The sequence below is a fragment of the Cololabis saira genome, chromosome 11 (genome assembly GCF_033807715.1).
Source record: "Cololabis saira isolate AMF1-May2022 chromosome 11, fColSai1.1, whole genome shotgun sequence".
Taxonomy (NCBI): domain Eukaryota; kingdom Metazoa; phylum Chordata; class Actinopteri; order Beloniformes; family Belonidae; genus Cololabis; species Cololabis saira.
The window spans coordinates 46,468,464-46,491,185 of record NC_084597.1 but is presented as its reverse complement, the minus strand read 5'-3'; the positions used below and the strand labels follow the sequence as shown (position 1 = coordinate 46,491,185).

Below are 22,722 nucleotides of genomic sequence, written 5' to 3'. Positions count from 1 at the left end.
TTTGTTGTGGTTTCAGTGGTATGACGCCACGCTGGGCATTAGGTCTAAACCCTCCGCGCACAGTGGCGGTCCCACTTGCAGTGGGAACTCTCACCTGAACTGGCCGGGTCATTCTAACCCTTCCGAAACTTACCGGCCCGGACCGCTCAGTGGAAACAGGCTGTGAGTATGTTGAACAACATGGACTCTGTGCTCTGGGTGACCAGAGCGACAAGTCTTGCCCCATGTTCAAATGATGCCAAACCTGCTTCAGTGTAACTTTGCACAATTGATGATGTCCGTGATAATGGACTGAATTACTTGAACTAATCGGCCACAACCATGATTAAAAATAAAAGTCAAAATATAGTAAAATATTGTACATATTGTATTGGACCTGAATAAAAGTACGGTAAAAGCAAACTTTTCTGGGGAGAAAGTAAAAGTTAGAATAAACATTTACTAACCTTTAACCCGTTGAATATTGACAATGAGGATAAGGCAGGGGTAAGTTCTGCTTGGACGTTGGACACACACACACACACACACACACACACACACACACACACACACACACACACACACACACACACACACACACACACACACACACACACACACACACACCCACAGACGCATACTCACAGTCTCTCTCTATTGCTCTAACTTATGGTAAAGTCTGTTATAGAGCTACGTCTGGATCATTAATAATGCATCGTGTCAGAAGGATGCATAAAATGGAAAATTTCTTGTGTGGTCAGATTTTCAGGGAGAACTGGAAACAACTCTCTCCTGCAGGATACCCAACGTGCTTCTTGGTACCTTTCCTTTATCAGAAGCCTGAAACCTTCTGTTTCACAGCAAGTCTCTGACTTATAGACGACATTGTACTCTTTGGCCAATCAAATAGAGACATTTTAAGCGGGCATTCTGACAAGCCACTCACCACCTGGGTTGTGGCAAAACATATGAGTTGATCATAAGATGAACACATAAAATAAAGGTTATACAAACACATTTGGCCACGTGGTATATTTTAACCTTTACAACTGGATAATCAGTTGAAATTTCATAATGAAACATTTTCCCGAGCCATTTTTACCTTGACATTTTTTTCCTCTACCAGACTGTGCACTTTCTCCTGCTACACCTGTCTCCATTGAAGCCTGTAATATCTACTATTGGATCCTATCCATCCAATATGAAGCATAATCCAATAACAGATAGATTCAGCTTAATGAATCCTGTTATGTGGCCCAATCAAATAGAAAAGGATTCCCTTCAAACCCATCTGTCTGATACACATCAAACTGGCTGCTTTTAATGCTTTTACCACCAAATCTAGGGAACGTGCACGCCGCAGGAGTAGAACAATCTGACCTCCAAAACTGCTTTTTCTTTAAACTTGAGTTTGATTTGGATTACATCAGCACGAGTGATAAGGAAAAAATGCCAGCAAATGTAATACAAACTATATAAGTAAGAAGAAAAGAGACAATTCATGTGTCAGACAAAAAGGAGGACGATTTATGAGAGAGGAAGGAATTACCCAAATGATGACATATGAAATGTTCCCGGTGTTTTTCATCATCGATTGCCCGCATGGGCAAGACAAGGGTGGCGAACTCTCCAGTCCCCCGATGGCTTTGGTTCAACAGTCTAACACTCCATCTCCGAGTTTCCTTTGCCGAGATCGCAACCAAAGCAATGTTATAATCTCCTCTTCACCCAATGTTGTCATGTCGTTCACTTGTTCGTTGTTTATTGTTATAATCTACTACTGCTGCTACTACTACCGCTACCACAAAATATTTAATTACTTTTCCAACTCTTGCTCTGCAACCTGCCCCCACCCGGTTATCTCCGGTATGAGGTGCTCACCTCGTGTGGTACACGAGCGAGGTTGCAGTTGGTTGTGGGCGCTAACGGATGCGAATGCACGCGAATGCAAGGTCAAACAGCAAGTATATTCGCCCCTTAAAAGATGTCCCTGGTGATGAGCAGCAGCTCAAGCCTAGCCATTAATACTGCAGTCCCCCTCCTCTCGCTCTCCAACCACCTGCTTGTGTCTTAGGCCCCATCCACACGTAGCCGGGTATCTGCTAAACCGAAGATATTTTCCTATGTTTGGACCTGTCATCCACATGAAAACGCAAATAAACGAATGTTTAAAAAAACTCCGGGCAAAGTGAAGATTTTTGAAAACTCTGTTTATGTATATGCGTGTAGACAGAGACAACCGGAGTTTTGCTTTTTCGAACGTCACATTATGCGCCAAAACAACAACAAATCTGCTCTGACGGCTAACGTGCGACCTTTGTTTACTACAGAACTACAGAAGCATGAATGCCTTGAAAACTGCGGTGGTTCTAATTATTGTGCGGGCGTTGTTTACTTCTTTTATTTTACACGCCCAACTACTGCTCCAAGAGCACAGGTGACGGACAAGATTGCGGTCGGTAATTTACCCCCTCTTAGACACTCCACCTAGGCATGAACCTTGCCGTAATCGTCGACGCTGCTTTTGGGTCAGACCGGGACGCACTGCCAGCTGGTGGGAAAAATTTGAGACTGAAGATTCTGATAGGGTAGGATTTGGGGAAATAATCGGAAATAATGCCATCTACAGGTTTGGAATGCTTATGAATGTGGTCGAAAACGCAGATCTTCGGTTATGTGTGGATGGTTTTTTTTTTTTTTAAACGATTTAATGTGGATACAAATTATTTTATAAACGGAGCGGGGAAATATTCGGTTTTAAAAATACCCGGCTACGTGTGTACATAGCCTTGTAAACTGGGACCATTCTCTACTAGAACAGGCGCATTTCCACTAGCAGGAGTTCAGGGTAAATCTGCCAGACAGGAAGATCTAACAGGGCCGACCGACTCCCCGGCCCCTTCAGCTGGTGTGTTTCCATGACACTATAGCGCTACACAAGAACTTGACTGAAAAATAGCACAGCCATTACCACTAGGTGGTGGTGATGTAACCCACATTTTTTTGCAGTTCGCAAACAGCCAGAAGAATTAAGAAAAAGAAAAAGAAACACGTAAACAATGGAAGCTGCTTCCTTTTTTGGTTTTCTTCTCAAACCCACACTACGGTCACAGCGATTAAAAGAAACGCCCCGCCGGACCTCTATATTGGTGTAATATGACAGTATGACCTGAACCGACTCGTTGGTCCATCCATCAATTTTTTCATGTACTCATAGCAAAATTTGCTGTGTGTAGGTGGTTAGTGTACTTGTACTTTAAAAACTGTTAGGCTTCTAAAGCCTTATTTATACTTTTCTGTAAAATCAACAACTTTGACGGAAAGCCTCTGTGTCAATGTGAACCACCATCTGCAGAGCCCCTGCGTCACCTCACATGTGCCTCCCAAATTTCCTGACGCATTGATGCTGGGCTGTGTGACTGGTCTGCTGTGTTGCATCATTTCAGGTACTCTGTTTTTCCGCTTTGTCCTATTTGCTACACTCGTTAAATGGGCGTTAAATGGGGACATTCAACCTTCTCCAAAGATTTTCCTTTGATGAAGGTATTTGTACATTGATCAGCTCCAACTCCAACAATGTCCTCTCCATTAGAAATGCAAAGAAGGTAAACACTCAAGCAATTACTTTCATGTGATTTCAACAGTGTTTTTTCAACACCACTAGCAGTTTGTCGGTCGATTGATTCACAGCCCTTTTAGATGCATATGTCTTCAATCAAAAACTTTGAAAGGTACACAAACATGTTGCAGGAGTGGTGTTGCCTTTGCATTGAGTTGATGCAAAAGCATAAATCTGGCTTAATACACACTAAAAGTCATCATGTGGTGTAACCAGCCATGTCGCCTCACTAACAACCAACCACGACAGGCTGAAGGAGGAGTCAGACTAACATGTACTGTAGTTTAGTGTTTGCTTGTAAAACAGGTTGAAGCCTCGCCTGTGTATTATTAATAGCTTCTGCAAAAGCTTTACCTCTGACTGGCATTATCGGTACCCATGGAGAAGTCACTGGAACTCCAGTGCGCAAACGAACCATTTCTTTCGGTACAAAGACCACTAGTACCAGGAAAATTCTGATGATTCAGACAGACCAAGCCCACCCAATGAAAATGGCCTTTGTTTCTGTTGCCCCGAGTTCCTGGCAAGGGACATAGATTACATCCACCCGGAGAGCCAAGTCAAACACCCACACTTATCTCTGGTGTTGAGCATAGTCTTTGAGATTTGCTCCATGCATCATCTCGTGAAAAATGAAAGCTCCTCTGAAAAACCACGGTCAGTTTACCTGTTTTCATGAAAGCTCTGCCATCTGACACCAGAGAGATCAACAGATCACTCTGTCATGCTCTGTGAGACGAGCATTTGTTATACATAGATTGGGTCTCCACTACTCTGTCTGCTTTTGCCATTAAGCAAAAGTCATAGCTGCCAAAAAATATGGTCGCTGCCTAAGAGCTGTAGACTTCCAGGGAAGCGACACATCAGGCCTGGAGGAGTAAAAAAAACATTTAAGTCTCTCTTTCTCCATAAAAGCGTGCAATTTGACATTATTACTGCAGAATGAGGAACATCAACATGAAGCAATTATTGCAAGAATGACCAGCTTGCATCAGGGACTCAGAAAAGTCCTAAGAGTGGCTCAGAGAGTAACAGGTTGGCATTGAAGGGCAGAAAAGGTGGTTTAAGGGTAACTCCAAGAACCACTACAGATGCCGCTCATCAGCAAACAAACAGAGCTGGGGGTTACAGCCTGGCACCAGCCCCCAAATCAGTTCAACCAAGATAACCAGTAGTGTTGGGGAGGTAGCTGCAAGTCTACAATCGTGTGCCAAATACTGCAGTCTCCCTTCATCTTACCCTCTCACCATCTCTATGTGTCCCTCAAGCTATGAAGACCTCAGCTCTCCTGTCCTGCTATGGCTGTCCTGAAACTGAAGTCCCTAGCAAGTACAGCCTGTAGCAAAGCTAGTGCTACGGGGGTCGACCGACAGGGCAGAGGACACAGGGTTTAGTGCAGGAACTCTTTATTCTCTTCTTTCACCCAAGATACACATGCCGTCACCTTCAGCAGCTTCCTCCAGCAGACCCCCTTGCTGGTGTGCAGCTGCTCCTTATGAAGGCAGGCAGGGTGGAGAGGTTGATTGGGCACAGGTGTGCCCAATCAACTGAGTGGCTGCTCCTCCACCCTGCCACACAGCCCCTTCCTCCTGCCTGCATGTAAGTACAGCAGAGTCACCCTCTCCAATATGGTCTCAGATGCAAACCTCCTGATTGCCACAATCTTGGCAAATGCATATCTCTTTTTGGCTTATACAACACTGCACAAATGAGGGACATGCAAGCTTTTTGGCAACCATGATGCAAAAAAGTCACACCCATGAAACTTCAGCAAACTAGATGGACTCATATTCACCAGAGGCAGAAGGACTCAGTCCAGCTGACCCTTCACCAGTGCCACACTTCTCTATGTCCCACAAAGAAAAAGAGCCACTCTTTGACCAGACTGACCAAGGAGTATAAGATTACATCCCTGGCCTGTTTATCCAAGCCTGGATCAGAGGCATTTATTAATTGCTTTTAATTACTAAAGTAGTACCCTTTAAAGCCCAACAAAATAAACATTACTGATTCAAGGAATAAAAACACATTTGGCAAGGCAAGTTTGTTTAGCACAATTCAACAAGGGGATTCAAAGTGATTTACAGAGACATTAAAACATCATCACATAGCAAGAAATAAAACGTATAAATTAAAATGTAAACACAAAAGGAAAAACAACATTAGATTAAAACACTGATAAATATGATCAAGTTTCAAAACTCAAGCTTTAAAGTAACAGTGCAGTCGGTTTCAGCGGATCTCAGGCTTTTTGGGAGTTTGTTCCAGACATGTGGAGCATAGAAGCTGAATGCAGCTTCTCCACGTCTGGTTCTGACTCTGGGAACTGATAAGAAACCAGATCCAGATGACCTGAGGGGTCTAGAAGGTCCATGGGTCAGGAGGTCACTGGTGTCCTGGACCATTCAGAGCTTTATAGACCAGCATCAGAACTTTAAAGTCTGTCCTCTAATGCAGTGTTTCCCAATCCTGGTCCTCTGGGCCGACTGTCCTGCCTGTCTTAGGTGCTACCCTGCTTCAGCACACCGTGATACAAATACCTGTGTCATCAACAGAGTTGTCCGGACCTGCATGACAAGCTAATGAGGACAGTTCATTTGAATCAGGTGTGTTGACGCTGGGAAACATGCAGGACAGGGGGCCCCGAGGACCAAGATTGGGAAACACTGCTCTAATGGACAGGCATTCAGTGTGAAGACCTCAGAACTGGACTGATGTGGTCCACTTTGGTTGGTCTTAGTGAGGACTGGAGCAGCAGAGCTCTGAATGAGCTGCAGTTGTCTACGTAACTGAACTTTTAGGTAAACCTTAAGATGCTGATAAAATAATCAAGATACTAAAGATGAATGCATGGACTAGTGTCTCCAGGTCCTGCCGAGACATCAGGGGCCTCATTTATAAAGCTTGCTTGCGCACAAAACAGGGCTTGAAAGATGCGCAAGCCACCTTCTACGCAAAGGTTGGGATTTAAAAAGAAAAAACTAACCGAAAAATGTGTGTATCCCTACGCCAACCCTGACCCTCCCATAGGAACAGTCGTAAGATATGTGGAACTGAAGCCAGATTCATGTCATACTTTTAATGTCATCACATATCAGACTTATAATATAATAGCGCTGATCGTGTCCTCTGTGTTTGAAGCACAGCGTCAGTCAGGACTCTGGTGCTGCTGCTGCAGCCGCAGTGCCAGGACACGCCGGGAACCTCCTCATCACCCTCCGCTTCCAACCGTAGAGTGACTGAGGACAGAACAAATGAGTGCCGGGCCACTCTACGGAGCCCCTAAAGGGACACAGATGGTTTTTTTTATATATAATGAGTTTTACGCGTGCGTGAAACCTTTACGCGCGGGCATAAAACGACGCAGAGCCTACGCCGTAGGGTACGCGGCGACGCGCACCTAAGCCGTAGGCTCTGCGTTGGTGTAACGCGGAACCATAAATCAGCCTTAAAGGTTTCACACGCGCACGTAAAACTCATTATATATAAAAAAAATCTGTGTCCCTTTAGGGATCCGTACCTCTTGGCTTCCACCTTCAAATCACACCACTTCTTTTTTTTCCGCACCATCTGTCCGTGGCACTCACAGCGTTTAGCGCAGCAACGACGTGCTGCCACTCACTCGCTTTATTTTATACTATTTATATACTATTTATACTTTTACTGTGACCACCAAATAATGTGGTTTTCCTGCCTCCTCCTCATCCACAACATCTCGATCTCAGTCTCCGTGAAATTTAGTGGCACAGTGGCTCGACACGTCTCATTCATCCTGATGCCCAAACAGGCTGCAGGAAGCCGCTGCGCATGCTCAGCAGGCTCATTCATATGCAAATACATGAATACATGAACTACTTTGCATTGCCCATTCATGGTATGAAGTGGGTGTGTAGAGGGCGGGATATGAGGCGAATTCACCTGCGCAACCTTCCAGCTGGACTGTGATTTATAAAGTGAACATTGCGTGCAAGTGCACGCAAGCGCGCGCAAGTGCACGCAAGCGCGCGCACGGTTTTATAAATCCGGATTTTTTTTTGCGCCCGCCATTTTCGGCTTTTGGGTTTACGTGCACTTTTAGTATGAATCCTACACACTCTTTTATAAATGAGGCCTCTGATCTTTTATTCTAGATATATTCTTAAGGTGATTGTAGGCTGACTTTGTTATTGCCTTAAAGGGGACCTATTATGAAAAACACGTTTTTTCTTGTTTTAACATATATAAAGTGGTCTCCCCTCACCCTGCCAGCACAGGGGAGACAAAATACCATGAATTTCTGCAAGCTCTCTGACCCCCGCCGGACAGAGTCCCCCAGTGTCACGTGGTTTTTTTTTAGCCGATTAGACTCTGCTCCCGTCGTGACGTCACGACGGGAGCAGATTTCCAGAGGTTCAGCCTCCGCTGCTGAAACCACGCCCACAACCAGCTCTCTCCGCTGCTGGAGCGGTGCTTCCTTCAGCCAGTCGGACGCGGCGCCGCGGCGGAGCGGATCCGGGTTAAATCATTCAGGTTCCCGGGTGGTTTGGGAGCTGGGTCCTCGGGGGTCTGTCCCAGGCTGGACCAGCTTCACTCTCCGAGATTTTCAGCCAAATCTGTCGGTTTGATCACCGGTAATGGGCGATGCGCTCCGGAGCCGATCTGTGCGCCAGCCGCCCGCCGCGCAGCATCCGCCGGGCAGATCCGGCTGAAATTCCGCTGGTCGGTCCCCGGGAGTCCCTGCTACCAGTCCAGGCCGGTTCCTGCGGTCCCGGCCGGTCGGAACCGGTCAGATTCCCCCGTTAAAGCCACGGTGATGCGCGCTGCTCCAGCAGCGCTGCTCCCGGGCGCCCGGCGTGTCTCCGGGGCCAGCGTTCAGCATCCGCCGGGTAGATCCGGCTTAAATATTGCATAAATGTTATTTATATACAACTCATATTTTATTTTTTTAACAATAAAGTTTCCATTTGTGAAAATTCAGTGTTGTATTTATTTACAGGCTCGGGCTGCTCTGGCGGAGCGAGGTTTATGCTCCTCCCCTGCTACACGTCATTCAGGGAGCCAATCAGCACAGAGCCTCATTATCATACCCCCCCCTTCCCTAAAAATGAGGCTCAGAAAAAGAGGTTAGAAGCGGTAAAACTAGTGACAGGGCCCACAGGCTGGATTTATGATTTATGTAGAAAAAACAAGCTTTAGATTGTTTTTAAGACATTCAAGGCCTGTTTAAAATATACATTAAATGCCATAATAGGTCACCTTTAAAGGAGCTTGAGGCTCCTTTTAAGAAATGAGACTCATTAGCGCCACCCTTCGCCACGACGGCCGTCGGGGGTACTGCAGCCAACAGCGAAGCCGGCACGGGAGAACGGGGAGAACGTGCATGCAGCGTCATGTGACGACACATCCACAGGACAGCGTGGGAAATTCCGGTCACAATTGCAGCCCATTTAGCAGCACACAGCCTGTTCAAGGCAACGGAGAGATACACTAGAGCACTCATTCTTTTTGGTTTGGAATGCTTCATCTGACATTATTACTACAAAACTTAAAACGTATACAAATTTTTTTCATAAATCCTGCCTCAATCCTGCCTCAAGCTCCTTTAAAGTATGGGGAACCCTTTAAGTATTTACCACAGTTAGATATAGTGTACCGCACAATACATTATTTTGATATTTTCTGAGGGGCTTGGTTGTACCAGTCAAGTAAAAAACAAAACAAAACATTGCTTTCTACTCCCTACTAACACCAGCTCCTCCGCAACCACACATCAGAAACCAGTTGAAAAGAACCAACGATTGTAACGCAAGACGAGTCCAGCTTACTCATTTGGGTGAAATTTGCCAACTCGACAATAATACAAAAAATGCTTTCCAAGCTTTCTCCTTGAGGCACGTGCTCTTGCACATGTCATTCTGACTTGTGTGGAAAGCTGGACCTTTGTGTGACAGATGGCATCAAAGTTTCTTGAGGAAGCCTCAGCACATATAGCTCTTAGAGTAAAACAAATATAAGTCGACGTTATTACACACTGAGGTGACCATGCTATCCCTATAACATGGTGAGAGGTGAGTCTGCCTCTGTCTCATGAATTTCACAAAAGCCACATTTTATGAAACCTGCTCGGGGGGCTAGGCGAAGGGAGAACCAATAAACCTGTGCACAGATACTAATTCCATTTATCATAACTGCAAACTATAATATTATCTTGGCAGAGACTCTGAATGCCCCTCTTGTGATTTTACATTATGACCAATTTAAATACAATTCAACCCCTACCTCCTTTTTTTATTATTTCAGCTTTCAGCTCTGTCCTTCTCTCTGTCTACACCCTCCTCCCCCATCTCTTCCAGGAACAGATCTGGATCAGGTTCCTGCAGATCAATGGAGATCAGGGTCTGCACCGTTTACGTTATCGTTGCCAGTATTAATGCTCTTTTAATCTGCTTGGGATTACAGCCATCGATCCACGTCATCCATCCTCACACACGGCTGAGCCCAAACTGCTGTTTCACACACATTCACGATACTCAACCACTCACTAACCCGCCCGCTCACACACACACATGCAAACAAACACATACACGCACACAAAACAAAACAAAAACTCACAGACTTGAAACAGACAGAAAAAAGTAGCAAATAGGTGAAAACAAGCGCTTTAGTGGAGACAGAAGCAGGAAGGATGGCAAACACAAATGTGCTTTCACTTCCTTGTCTATGTTTGTTATTAGTATCTGACCGTAAGTCTATTGATCGATCCCAGATACATATCAGCACATTTACATCCAGAGGAGTGTCAGGTGAAACAGAAAACAGAAATATCCCAGACTGGGCTAAAAGAAAGAGGTATGAGGTGGAAGAGGAAAGATTTATGTATGGAAGATTTATCGTGACATTATCATCATTTAGATCTCATGAAATATGTTATCTAATATTCAGTGATTTTTAAGTTGATTCTGATGAGATGATAATGGTGATAATAATACGGAGGCAGTATTATTACCAGTACTCGAGTTGTAAAAGAAAATCAGGGGTGATGGTGGATTTTATCATATGGGGACAGATAATTTGTGCTGATTACAAATAATATAATATATTACAAATAATAGCAGTGACCAAAACACCTGCAGAAATACTGCAGGAATGACATAGCAGCAGTTAAATGCAGCCTTCTGTAAGCTTTAAATATCCACTGGGCTTACATCAAATACATCAAAACACAACAATAAAAAACACTTTTCTGAACTTATCAATATGACTCTGTCCTTCACAGGATAAGTAAAATGGATCACTGCAAAAACTCACAATCTTAACAAGAATATTTGTCTTATTTCTAGTTAAAATGTCTCATTTTATCAAAAAAATCTCATTATACTTAAAACAAGACTCATCACTGGAAAAAACAACAATTTTCACCTGTTTCGAGTAGATTTTCACTTGAAATAAGTAGAAAAATCTGCCAGTGGAACAAGATTTTTTTGCTTGTAATAAAAAGATAAATCTTGTTCCACTGGCAGATTTTCCTACTTATTTCAAGTGAAAATTTACTTGAAACAGGTGAAAATTGTCAAATAAGTTATTTTTCTGGTGTTATTTTTCTGGTGATGACTCTAAATGTTGAAATAGCAGTAAAACCACATTCATTGATGAAATGACATAAGGGATGGAAAGGGGGGATGGCAGTTTTACTGGGGGGATGATTTGGACCGTTTTTATTTCAGGGGGGATGCCACCCCCCCTCATCCCCCCTCATCTCCAGTACTGATTATTACCTAACCAGATTCTCTTTAATCCACTGTTACAGGTGGAGAAATTATTCTGCTCCTATTTTTCCTTTTTCCTTAAACACTGTTCGTCTTTAACGGCAAGCCGGGCCGAGAGTCTGATGGGTTTCCCCTGCTTGTTCTCGTTCGTTTCGCCTCTGGGCAGTTATTTCAGCTGTACTGCAACACCAATACCAATGAATCTTGGGGGGGGGGGCAACAACAGGAAGAAAAGAAGACGACAGAACGATAAATGAAAAAGACAAACACAAGCAAAGAGACCGTACAGCGTGCAGAGACCGTGCACGGAGAACGTGCAAAACCCACACAGAAAGGCTGCCAGCAAGATGTGAGCTGACAGGAGTAACCCCCTCCCCACTGGGCTGTCCCCACATAAACACCAATCTCCCTTACATTTTCAAAAGTTTCATGCAAATCTGAGAACTCAGGTTTAGTTGATAGTAGGGATGGGCGGTATGGACTAAAAAAATTATCACGATAATTTCTGGCATTTATCCTGATAACGATAAAAAAAATACCAATACAAAAACGTCATCAACGGGAATTTATCTTTCTTTCTTTCTTTCTTTCTTTCTTTCTTTCTTTCTTTCTTTCTTTCTTTCTTTCTTTCTTTCTTTCTTTCTTTCTTTCTTTCTTTCTTTCTTTCTTTCTTTCTTTCTGGTTCATATCTTTCTTTCTTTCTTTCAGGCTCATTTCCTTCCTTCCTTCCTTCCTTCCTTCCTTCCTTCCTTCCTTCCTTCCTTCCTTCCTTCCTTCCTTCCTTCCTTCCTTCCTTCCTTCCTTCCTTCCTTCCTTCCTTCCTTCCTTCCTTCCTTCCTTCCTTCCTTCCTTCCTTCCCACGTACGTTGTGCGTCGATTTAACGCAGAACCATAAATCAGCTTTCCACGAGATGACAAATTCTTACCGTGGGGAATTTTTTTGACGGTTTATCGTGAACGGTAAAATATCACCCATTCCTAGTTGATAGAGGGATATTTGTGGATGCTGAAGGATGGATGCTAATGTTTGTACTTATGGACGCTGCTGATTGCTGGTTTGAAGATGAAGAATGCCGTGAAATAGAGTCAGCGTAATAAAAACAAGCAGAAACCGGGCAAATAAAAACAATATGATAAACAGCCAAAAAGGAAACAATGTAAAGGGACAAAGAGTTGCACAAAGTGAATGAAACTAAACCAAAACACATCACAGAAGGGGCACACAAAACAAAACAACCAGCAAGATGGGGAAGGTTCCTCTGATTTAGAAATGCCTCTAGTAGTACAAGTGAGAAATAAACACTAATGCGGAAGAAGATGCTAACGTGAGCTGCTAAATATGATTCAGAGCCGTGTTCCTGTCCTTGCTGCTGTTTTGTACCTGCACATGCATGTAGGCGTGCGTGCAGAGCTCCCACTGTGTCGTGTGCCTCAATGACTTTAGAGCCCAAGTGTCACGTTTGATTTGACCACCCTAATAAAGCTCTGACAGCACAATTTTCTCGTCTAAACCCCAGCTATTCAGTCGTCCTGGCAACACTTGTACCGGTGAAACCCTGCCAGGGCACCCTAATTGGTGTGGACAGCCTTAAGGGAAAATCACTATGCTGCAGCTCTTATTCTTATTAGTCTCAGATCAGTCTTAGCATCAAAGCTAGGAGATTTGTGTGCTGCATGTACAGCAACCTTATCAAAACTGAGGTCCGAACACACATGAAGAATGCGGTACGAAGGTTTGATACTCCAATGCCCCCCCCCTCCATCATATGATTCAAGCAGTAGTAAGTACTCCCCTAAACCTGGACACACTTTACCACAGCTCACTTTCCAGCCTCCATAACTGCTATTGACAGAATAAGACAAAGATAACAGTGTCTGTCAAATCTTCTAACACTGACACAAACAAACATCACAAGTCTCCTCTCGGCAGGCAAAAATCCATTATTAACGATCAATAGCAGTCTGTGCATAGACAGAAGGTCAGTACAGAAACCCTGATCGCTCGCACGCTGTATTCCCACAGTCTGAAACAGTACAGTACACACACACACACACACACACACACTTCTGGTAATCTATGTTATAGAGCTAAGCCCATCTCATTATTAATTCACTCTGTCTGCTTGGAGCAGGATGCATAAAATGGAAAATATTTTGTATTGGTCATTCAACTTTTGCGCACAATTTGAATGTAAGTGGCTCCGTCTTTTACCTGGTCTGCTTCTCGTCTGCAACAAAAAAAAGGCCAAAGGTAGTCTATACCAAACCTATAACAAAGAAAAGCCTGCTAATGACTCTATCTTAAAGATAAGTACTGTATGTATATGCAAAACTATTGCATTGTATTCCTCGTTCCCCCCCAGTGCTTTAAGAATTATTAGAAAGAAATAACCATGTGAGTCGTTTCAGGTAATCAATATTGCTTCTAACTATATTAAATGTACAAAATGTTTGGATTCTCTAAGCAACAAAAAAAAAGGCAAAAGAAGTTGAAAATCTTGGGAATGTCCAGAGAGACTGGAAGGCCGTGCCTGCAGTGGGTCTGATGTTTCTAAATAACACCAAAGGAATCAGAGCAGTGGGAAAGCGTGTTTTATTGAACTCATTAGGGCTGGGCGATATGGACCAAAAGTCATATCTCGATATTTTCTAGCTGAATGGCGATACTCGATATATATAGATATTTTTTCTGTGCCATAATTGGGGATTCCCCCAAAGCATTATAGCATAGCATCTCTGTTAGCTTCATTTTTTTCTGAGGCAAACCCTTAAAAAAACAGCCAGTTTTAATACAAAGCCTCGTGCCAAATGTCACACAGGTACATTTATTAAAGGAGCTTGAGGCTCCTTTTAAGAAATGAGACTCTTTAGCGCCACCCTTCACCACGACGGCCGTCGGAGGTACTGCAGCCAACAGTGAAGCCGGCACGGGAGAACGGGGAGAACGCACATGCAGCGTCATGTGACGTCACATCCGCAGGACAGCGCGGGAAATTCCAGCCCGGAATTGCAGCACATTTTGCAGCACACAGCCTGTTCAAGGCAAAGGAGAGATACACTAGAGGGCTCATTCTTTTTGATTTGGAACGCTTCATCTGACATTATTACTAGAAAACTTAAAACGTATACAAATTTTTTTCATAAATCCTGCCTCAATCCTGCCTCATGCTCCTTTAACAGAGGTCTGCACAATATCAAAATGTATAAAACAAATGAAATAAAATTAAACTGCCTGCATATATAGAATAAAAATGCTTCTTGAATAAAATAAAACAAATATCCCTTTCCTGCATAACAATTAAATTAAAATACACTGTGCAATTAATACAATATAGACAGTAACAGGCAGACTTTTCCACTGAGGTGACAGTTGTGCAAATAACAAAACATTTGTGCAAATCTCAAATAAAACATTTAAGTCAATTTGTCACAAAATAAGCTATATCAAAATCATAAACGATATTATCTCGTACCATATCGCGTTTGAAAATATATGGATATATATTAAAATCTCGATATATCACCCAGCCCTAGAACACATATTGTAAAACACATATTGAGAGGCTTGTGATCTGCTGCAGATTTAAGCGCAGCTTTCCTGTCATCCATAAGTTACCTGCAGTCACATGCAAACCTCCTACCCAAACAATGGACTCTCCAATCCCTCTCTCCCTCCCTCCATTTTGCCTGGTTAACCCGGCTGTGAGGTGAAGAAGAAGTGAAGTGAGCAGACCAAGGCGGGTCACACTGAGATTCCCATCAATAATTCATCGGGCCGCTGCTGCCTCTGCTCCTGTGTTCAATTCCCCTGACAATCACATAATACCTCCCCCCAAAAAAGAGAGCGACTGGGAGCGAGGGAGAGAGGTCCAAGGAAGGAGAAAATGGTGAGAGACAGAAACGGATTCAGCACAAGGTGGAGGGAGGTGAGAAAAGGACACTAAGGAAAACCTACAACGAGATATTAAAGTACAATTCTTGTTCTTTTATTATTCTTTTATCTGATATGAACGCTTTTTCTGTAAAAGTTTGAACTATAACAGGTATATGAGCCTTATATAAAATAGCTTAATAATCGTTTTCTTTTTTCCCGTAAAGCTCTCATGGGGACGTTCTGAGAACATTCGACTTCAGCAGTATTTTGAGCTGCTGGCAGACATACATTTCCCGACCATTCCAGTCAACTGAGATTGCTGTTTGCTCAGAAGTCAAATGTCTGCTCTCGCGACAGCTCGCAGATTCTACAAAGACATCCTAAAATACGACTTTGTCACTTGTTTTGTTTTGCATTAATAAGTGAAAACCTGCTGATGGATTTGAAGTCAGCATAGAGTGTGGTGACATGACAACAGGTCATTGCTGTTGTGTGTGAAATTAAAGTGGCAAATTTAAGGTTGATAAAAATATCTTCCTATACAATAAATACAGAACTGAAGACTGTTTCTACAAAGAGAACGAATGCATGACAAAAACACTGACTAAAGCAGCAGCTTAAAATGAAACCTGCACGCTCCCTGACTGTGCACACAAACATGGCAAACACACACTCTCCTTTTTGAGTCCAAAGAGCTTGCCTTCCTACAGACTCCACGGACTGGATCGCTTTACGCAGCCAAGTGGAGCTAAAGCATGTTCTGCTTTATTATCTGCAATAATATATTATTTGTCTGCGAGATAATTTCTCTTCCATAATTTCTCTTGGCGCAGGTGTGAGCACAGCTCTTTGACTCTGCAGGGAACTGGATTTCATGGCAGGCTTATTTCCATTACCACAAATTAACTCAAATAAAATCACTTCATCCTGATTAAACAGGATAGAAAAGTATATATTTTTTCTTTTTCTTTTCTTAAATATTTCACTGAATGCTTCTCTTTGAATTAGATACATGTCTGCTGCACGCTGACTTCAGCTGTCATAAACAAAAGAGATATTTGAAAGCAAGCACTTCCTTAAACCATGGTGTGTGTCTGCTTACACACTTCGCTACAGAAACGTGCACTGGAATACGAGCAGCAGCTTTTTAAAGACGTGCAACTCCACGTGCAGGATCTGCGCAGAGACTCTGAAACGATCAGCTGAGAGGAAATCCCTAAAAGAACACAATTCACAAACAGCTGTGCTAGAATTTGTCGTTTCCTTTCCTGCATTAAACCGGCAGAGCACTGCAGTAAATATTGTTCAGAATCAGAGGGAAAAAAAATGTAAAAAGATTTGCCTCGGTTCTCAGTTTATCCCCCACAAACGCCAGCGCTCAGCTCCTCTCGGGGGTCAAGGGAATATTTGCTCCATCTATTGTCTCAGTGTTGCTGCCTGACTTCTGACCCGAGCTCTGCCGGATGCTGATCCAGAAATCACTCCCACTCTCGCTCTACAGTCCTTCTGAAATCAATTAGAGAGCACGACACAAGAATGGACCTGCTAGGATAAAATAAAAGCTCTACCTTAGAAAACCACAAAATCAAAATCGTTACATCTGGGTTTAGTCAACGAAACTCTGTGTGATCTCAATGTTTGGACTGGTGATTGGCAACACCGCTGACGAGCTTCATTATTCTTTCACAATGAAGACAATGGCTTTGGGCTATTTAGATCCCCCAAGGTTGGGAATATAAGAATAACTTTGGTGTTGACGACAAAATGTGGTTATTGCTCTCGCAGAGATATGGGTGATAGCTATTATGTGAGCATAATTACAGCAAAAGCAGATTATTGCATCTGATCTCAAGTGTATAAACACACAAGTCTGCTTGATAACGCTTTATAACACATCACCAGAGCCGGTTCTCCTCCCCTCTCCTCTCTCACTCTAGCCATTTCCTTTTCTACTAAATCTGCTTATCAAGACCAAACGACTTAAATACCAGCGTCTGGTCACATCTTTCATTTTGTATGTTGGGATGTTTGAATTTCTATTACTACAAGAAGCACAATGAAGTAATACATGAAGAGGATGTTTTACTTGTCCAATACTCACGACTTTAACATCAATCATAGCTTTTCTTAAAAAAATTAATGAGTAACAGGTATGTGGACCCAGGACTTCTTCCAGAACCAAACTTCTTGCACAAGCTAAACATTGGAAAGTAGAGAACTGAATGTTGTCATATGTTTGGTTTTTAGAATAGGCCATTTATTTTAATAGAATTTACATATATATGCTGTTTCCAATAAACAATCATTTCATTTGTTTTCAGAAACATTCCTCGTTGTAATCATTTCATGAGAAGAGGTAACAGCTGCATCACCAATATACACACACGCACACACACATATATATATATATATATATATATATATATATATATATATATATATATATATATATATATATATATATATATATATATATATATATTGTGTAATTATTTTACATGTAAAGCACTTTATGCTACATGTATGTATATATATGTATATACAGTACATATATATGTGTGTATATATATATGGGATCTCTTTAGCATATGTTTGAATGCTGATGTTGCTGAAAAGAGCTTTATCAGTATTTATTTTTGCTGTTATTTTTGTTATTTAGAGAGATTTTGACATCCTCGGGCTTCATAATACTAATTCTTAGTGTATTATACAATCATTTATGACGTGATATATCTTCACTAGTAAATAGTAAACTCAAAACTCAACTATCGCTTGCACTTTATGTCAATATGACTAACACGACACACTAAGAATGATACAAGAAGATAAATATTATTCAAATTCAGTTCAAAAATACTTTAATAATCCCTGAAGGCAAATTAATAAAATCATCATTACTAATAATGTAATGTTTGAAAAAAAGCTTCTTTCATCTGACTGTGTGAGAAAGAGTGCAGCATGTTTGCGTCAGCTGTTAACTACACCTCAGATGTCAAAGGAATCATTTCTATTCCACCTGATTTCACCATATTAATGAACAAGTGACGGAGACTTGGACACCTGATAATTATTTATTGCTGACACATCATAGAAACGTCAGACTAACGGGTAACACCAACCTAAAAATGTCACAATACTACATTTGGTACAGTTTAGGCAACGGAGCAAAAGGTCACGCAACATAATATTCGACAGCATAAATCTGATGTCAAGCGTCTAAATTATGACCGTTTTTTATCAATCAAAAAAATAAATGTTTGAACATATTGGTGAAAGAATTTGTCATTTTTTTTAAATATGACAACATACTCTATCATATTTCTTTTTTCTGAATGTGAGACAATAAAAAGTCACATCTTACTTATATAATTTAGTACTTTCCCTCTTAAAACTTCAGGAAGTCCAAACTTGTTACGAATGTTGTGTTTTTATGATTTTATAAAGAAGAATCAACTATGATATTAATGTCTCCGATTTACATTCATTGTTTTTAAATAGTTGTTTATTTCTAAAAGTGTAGCACATGTTATTGAAAGAATATTGCAACTACGATCAATTTAACACGTCAAAGTTTTAGGTGGATTTCTTCATTTAGTTCAGTTGTTGAGTGCTAAGTGTTTCATGTTGCTGTCCCTAACAGTAACGTCTCGGAAATCCTATTCAGCTCTTCGGAGAAGTGACTTGAAAACCCAAACCCGCTGAGAGTTCAAAAGAGAAAAGAGAGAGAAGAGTGACTACAGTTTGTTTAAAATGGGGGATGGGGTGGGGGCGGGGGGCAGTCCGTGCAGTCTGTACCCAACATGTTGTTGCCAAATATTTCAAGGTCCCACGCCATCCTAGTGTATTTGCACATGAGTCAAACGTATTAGTTGGTAATGTGACCACAAGGCCACCGGTCCATGTGTCACAGTTAACGTGACTCGGCGCCGCACCACGCACAACTCTACATTTCAGAAGTTGAGTGCTTCTTTCTCTCTCTTTCGTGACAACCACGGACACAGAAAGTTTTACAGTGCAGAATAACCACATAGGTGGTTGACTCTGTAGAAACCAGTTCTTGTGCTTGCCCGCTGACATGTGTGAGACACATTCATGACGTTTACAGGCTGCAACAACACCTTTAAGGCAACAGCATAATTTCCCAGATACGGTGATGAGACTATTGCAAACATCCCAGGATGTTTTAATCACATATCACACATAAATGTAACTGAAACTTCCTCTTTACTGTACCATCCCCGCTGCACAGCTGACATGCCAGAGGTGACATTTGTCCTGATCGGCCACAATATGAATAAAGCTTAACTGAATCTATGAGACACCAACTTTCACGTTTCCTTTTGGTATTTTTGGATCATTCAGCCTTTCTGCTTCTATCTCTGCGCTCCTGAATGTTCACAGATTTGCATCTGGAAAAAGGCCTTATGGAGGCATTTTCTTTTTTTTTACTCTATTTTATTTCATTTTTATAGTTAAGGTTCCTTATTTTCTTTTTTTTTACTCTATTTTATTTCATTTTTATAGTTAAGGTTCCTTAGAATACATTTGTTTAGGATGTGACGGAATTACATTTCTGAAATTGTGGAGTTTACTTACAATATGCCAAATTGGTGACATTTGACAAACATCTTTCACTATGAATAAATAAACACGGTCAACTTGAAGGATCTGTGTCATGGGCCATTTTACAGAATAACCACCAGAATCAGACAAAATGGAGACAAAACGTCTCTGCTATTAAATGTTGATGGAGACGACCACAGACTCCAGAGTACGGCCACGGTGAAAGGGGGGCAAGTGCACTCTGTTATGCAGCTGTGGGGCTGCTGTAAAGCATCCCCGTCCTGGCAGACAATAGAGGGTTGCTGATGGGACAGAGACAGGCTCCTCACTAGAGGGGGCCCCAGACCCACCTATGATACAAACCGTCTGATCCCTACAAGATCCAGGCGATCAAACGCCAATCCCTCCAGGCCCGCACTGACAAATATTCCTCACCTCCCGCTGACATCAAACCTAGTATTAAATAAGCTTAACAGGGGGATGACAGCTACCGAGTGAGTAATGTAATCCACCTTGCACCCCCACATAAGAATAAGAATCTTAGAGGTTTTAAGTGTATTTAGCTCACTTAGGTGAAATTTATAGCCCGACTACTCGGCATGTGTTTGTTGTTTGCGGAGACAGGAAAAGAAAATCCATTTAATCCGTAAAGAGAAAGGGGTTGTAGGAGGGAAATCCCATCCCCTCGTTATTTTCTATTGATCATCTTTTGTTATTGCTCTGTAACACAGTGACTCTAAATTAATTCCAACAATTTAGACGCGGATTCAGGGTCCTGGAGATGAGAAAGGAGGAGAGATCAACAAAAAAAAAAACGCAGTTGAATTGGTTTGATATTGGATATTGGATATTCGACATTCAAAGACATCCATTTAACTTGTGATACATACCACCGATTTTGGTCATATTGCTTGTGATGTGTTCATGGTCATCCAGACTATATATCACAAGACAGTAATTATTATAAAATCATACTATGGGCTGATTTAATGAGATTTAATGAATTCAACACCCATAAAACTTGTGATACATAACACCAATTGTTTATTATGGGTGTTGAATTCATTAAACCACATTAATCAGCCCATAGTATGATTTTTTTAAATAATAACTGTCTTGTGATGTATAGTCTGGATGACCATGAACACATCACAAGCAATATGACCAAAATCGGTGGTACAGTATGTATCACAAGTTAAATGGATGTCTTTGAATGTCGAATATCCAATATCCAAAATCAAACCAATTCAACCGTGGTCAAAAAAAAGGGCTGCTCGCGGGAAATAATTGTGGATTTTATTTTGGCTTGTCCATTTATTTACTTTTAGTTGCCACTCAAAGCAAAACCAAGCCCCCAGCATGGCACCGCTGCTCTTACCTGCCAGTCTGAGGGCCGACATCCTCTGAAACTCGGGCTCCTGCAACCACTTCCACATCCTCCGGAACGTTTCCCGGCCCGACTTTAGTTTACTCCACGGTTTGGGATTCCTCAGCAGGTCCGACAGGGTCCCCTGGGAGCGGCACAGCACCCTCTGAGCGAAGATGGCCTGGGGAATGCTGTACCTCTTCAGCTCGGCCGTGATTCTCTGCGCCACCTCCTTGGTGTTGATCTCCTCCAGCTGGCCCGAGCCCTGCGCGCCGGGCGTTATCCCCGAGGAGGAGGAGGGCGGCCGGTCCCGGGTGGAAGAAGCCAACACGGGCCCGTGGGAGGATGGAGACTGGTGGAGATGATGGGGGTGGTGGTGGCCGGCCGAGGACCCATGCCCCGGGTGGTGCATGCCGTTGAGGTGAGGCATCATCCCGGCGGAGGGGCCCCCGAGGCCCCGGTGCTGGTGCATGGAGGCGGGGTGGTGCGCGTCGAAGTTCAGCATCTTGTCGTGCGTCGTGGCCGTGCCATAGTTGAGACCCTGCTGGGTGTTGTGTAAGGACCCCAGGCCGTTGCCCAGCACCGGGGACAGACTCTGACCCATCCCGGACAGGTGGTCCTTGTAGGGGCTGTAGATGCTGCTCATGCCCGGCAGCCCCCGCTCGTCTCGCATCAGGGTGAAGCTCCCGCTGACGTTCCCGGCGGAGATCCGCTGGTGCTGGTGGTGATGATGATGATGGTGGTGGGGGAACTTGTCCGACACCGTGGAGATGGGGGGCAGCGGCTGCAGCGGGGTCAGGGTGGTGTAGGTGCCGCTCATCCCCATCCCGGGAGAGGAGCCTGCTGCTGCGTCGCAGGGCACGCTCATGGCGTGGTGCAGCGGCAGCGACAGCTCCGGCCGGTACTCCCCGACCCCGACCCCGCTGCCGCCGTCCAGGAGGCTGCACGCCATGCCGGACACCATGGCCGTGCGGGAGGCCAGGTCCTGGTGGATCCGCAGGGCGGCAGCCGCCGCGGTGACGGACGAGCTGCCCCCCCGGACCTGGTGGTGCGGACTGTGGCCGCTCAGCAGCTCCGCGTCAGCGGCCACGGCGCTCACCGACACCCCGCCGTGCAGGCTGCCGATGCCGTCCATTGTCATGTCCGTGTTCATGGCGTACGCGTCCAGGTCCTTGGCCAGGCATCGATAGGCGTTAGTGTAGGCAGTCTTCATTCATCTGCCCTCTCAGTCCATCAGATCATCAGAAATCGGGGCTTCCTCCTCCGTCCTCGTTGTTCTCTTCCTTTCAATTTCTGCTCCTCTCGTGATGCGCCGGGATGGGTCAGTCAGTCAGTTATTGGCCGTGTTCCCCCCTTTTTCCCCCCTTTCCTCCCCCGGTTCTTCGCCTGTCCTCCCTATGGCCTCTCCAGCTCAACCTCTTTTTGTATTTTCCCCCAATGGTGCACATGAAAAGCGGTGTTTTTCCTCTCAATCATGCGGGCCTGTGCGGCAGCTCCCCCATGTCCAGCCCTCTCCTCCTCCGGTGTTGCTCTGCTCTCCAGACCGGAGCTGTCCACGGTCCCCTAGTGCGACCGC

The 22,722-nt window shown here is 43.5% G+C and overlaps 1 protein-coding gene across 1 annotated transcript in view; it reads right to left on the bottom strand.

Annotated features, from left to right (window-relative positions):
- The window catches only part of onecut2 (one cut homeobox 2), a 47,779-nt gene extending 25,293 nt beyond the window's left edge, over positions 1-22,486 (bottom strand). Inside the window, exon 1 of the mRNA XM_061733551.1 lies at positions 21,159-22,486. Coding sequence (XP_061589535.1) covers positions 21,159-22,359 — 1,201 coding nt within the window. The 5' untranslated portion in view covers positions 22,360-22,486. The remainder of the gene's footprint in view (positions 1-21,158) is intronic.
- Between the last annotated feature and the right edge of the window lie 236 nt (positions 22,487-22,722).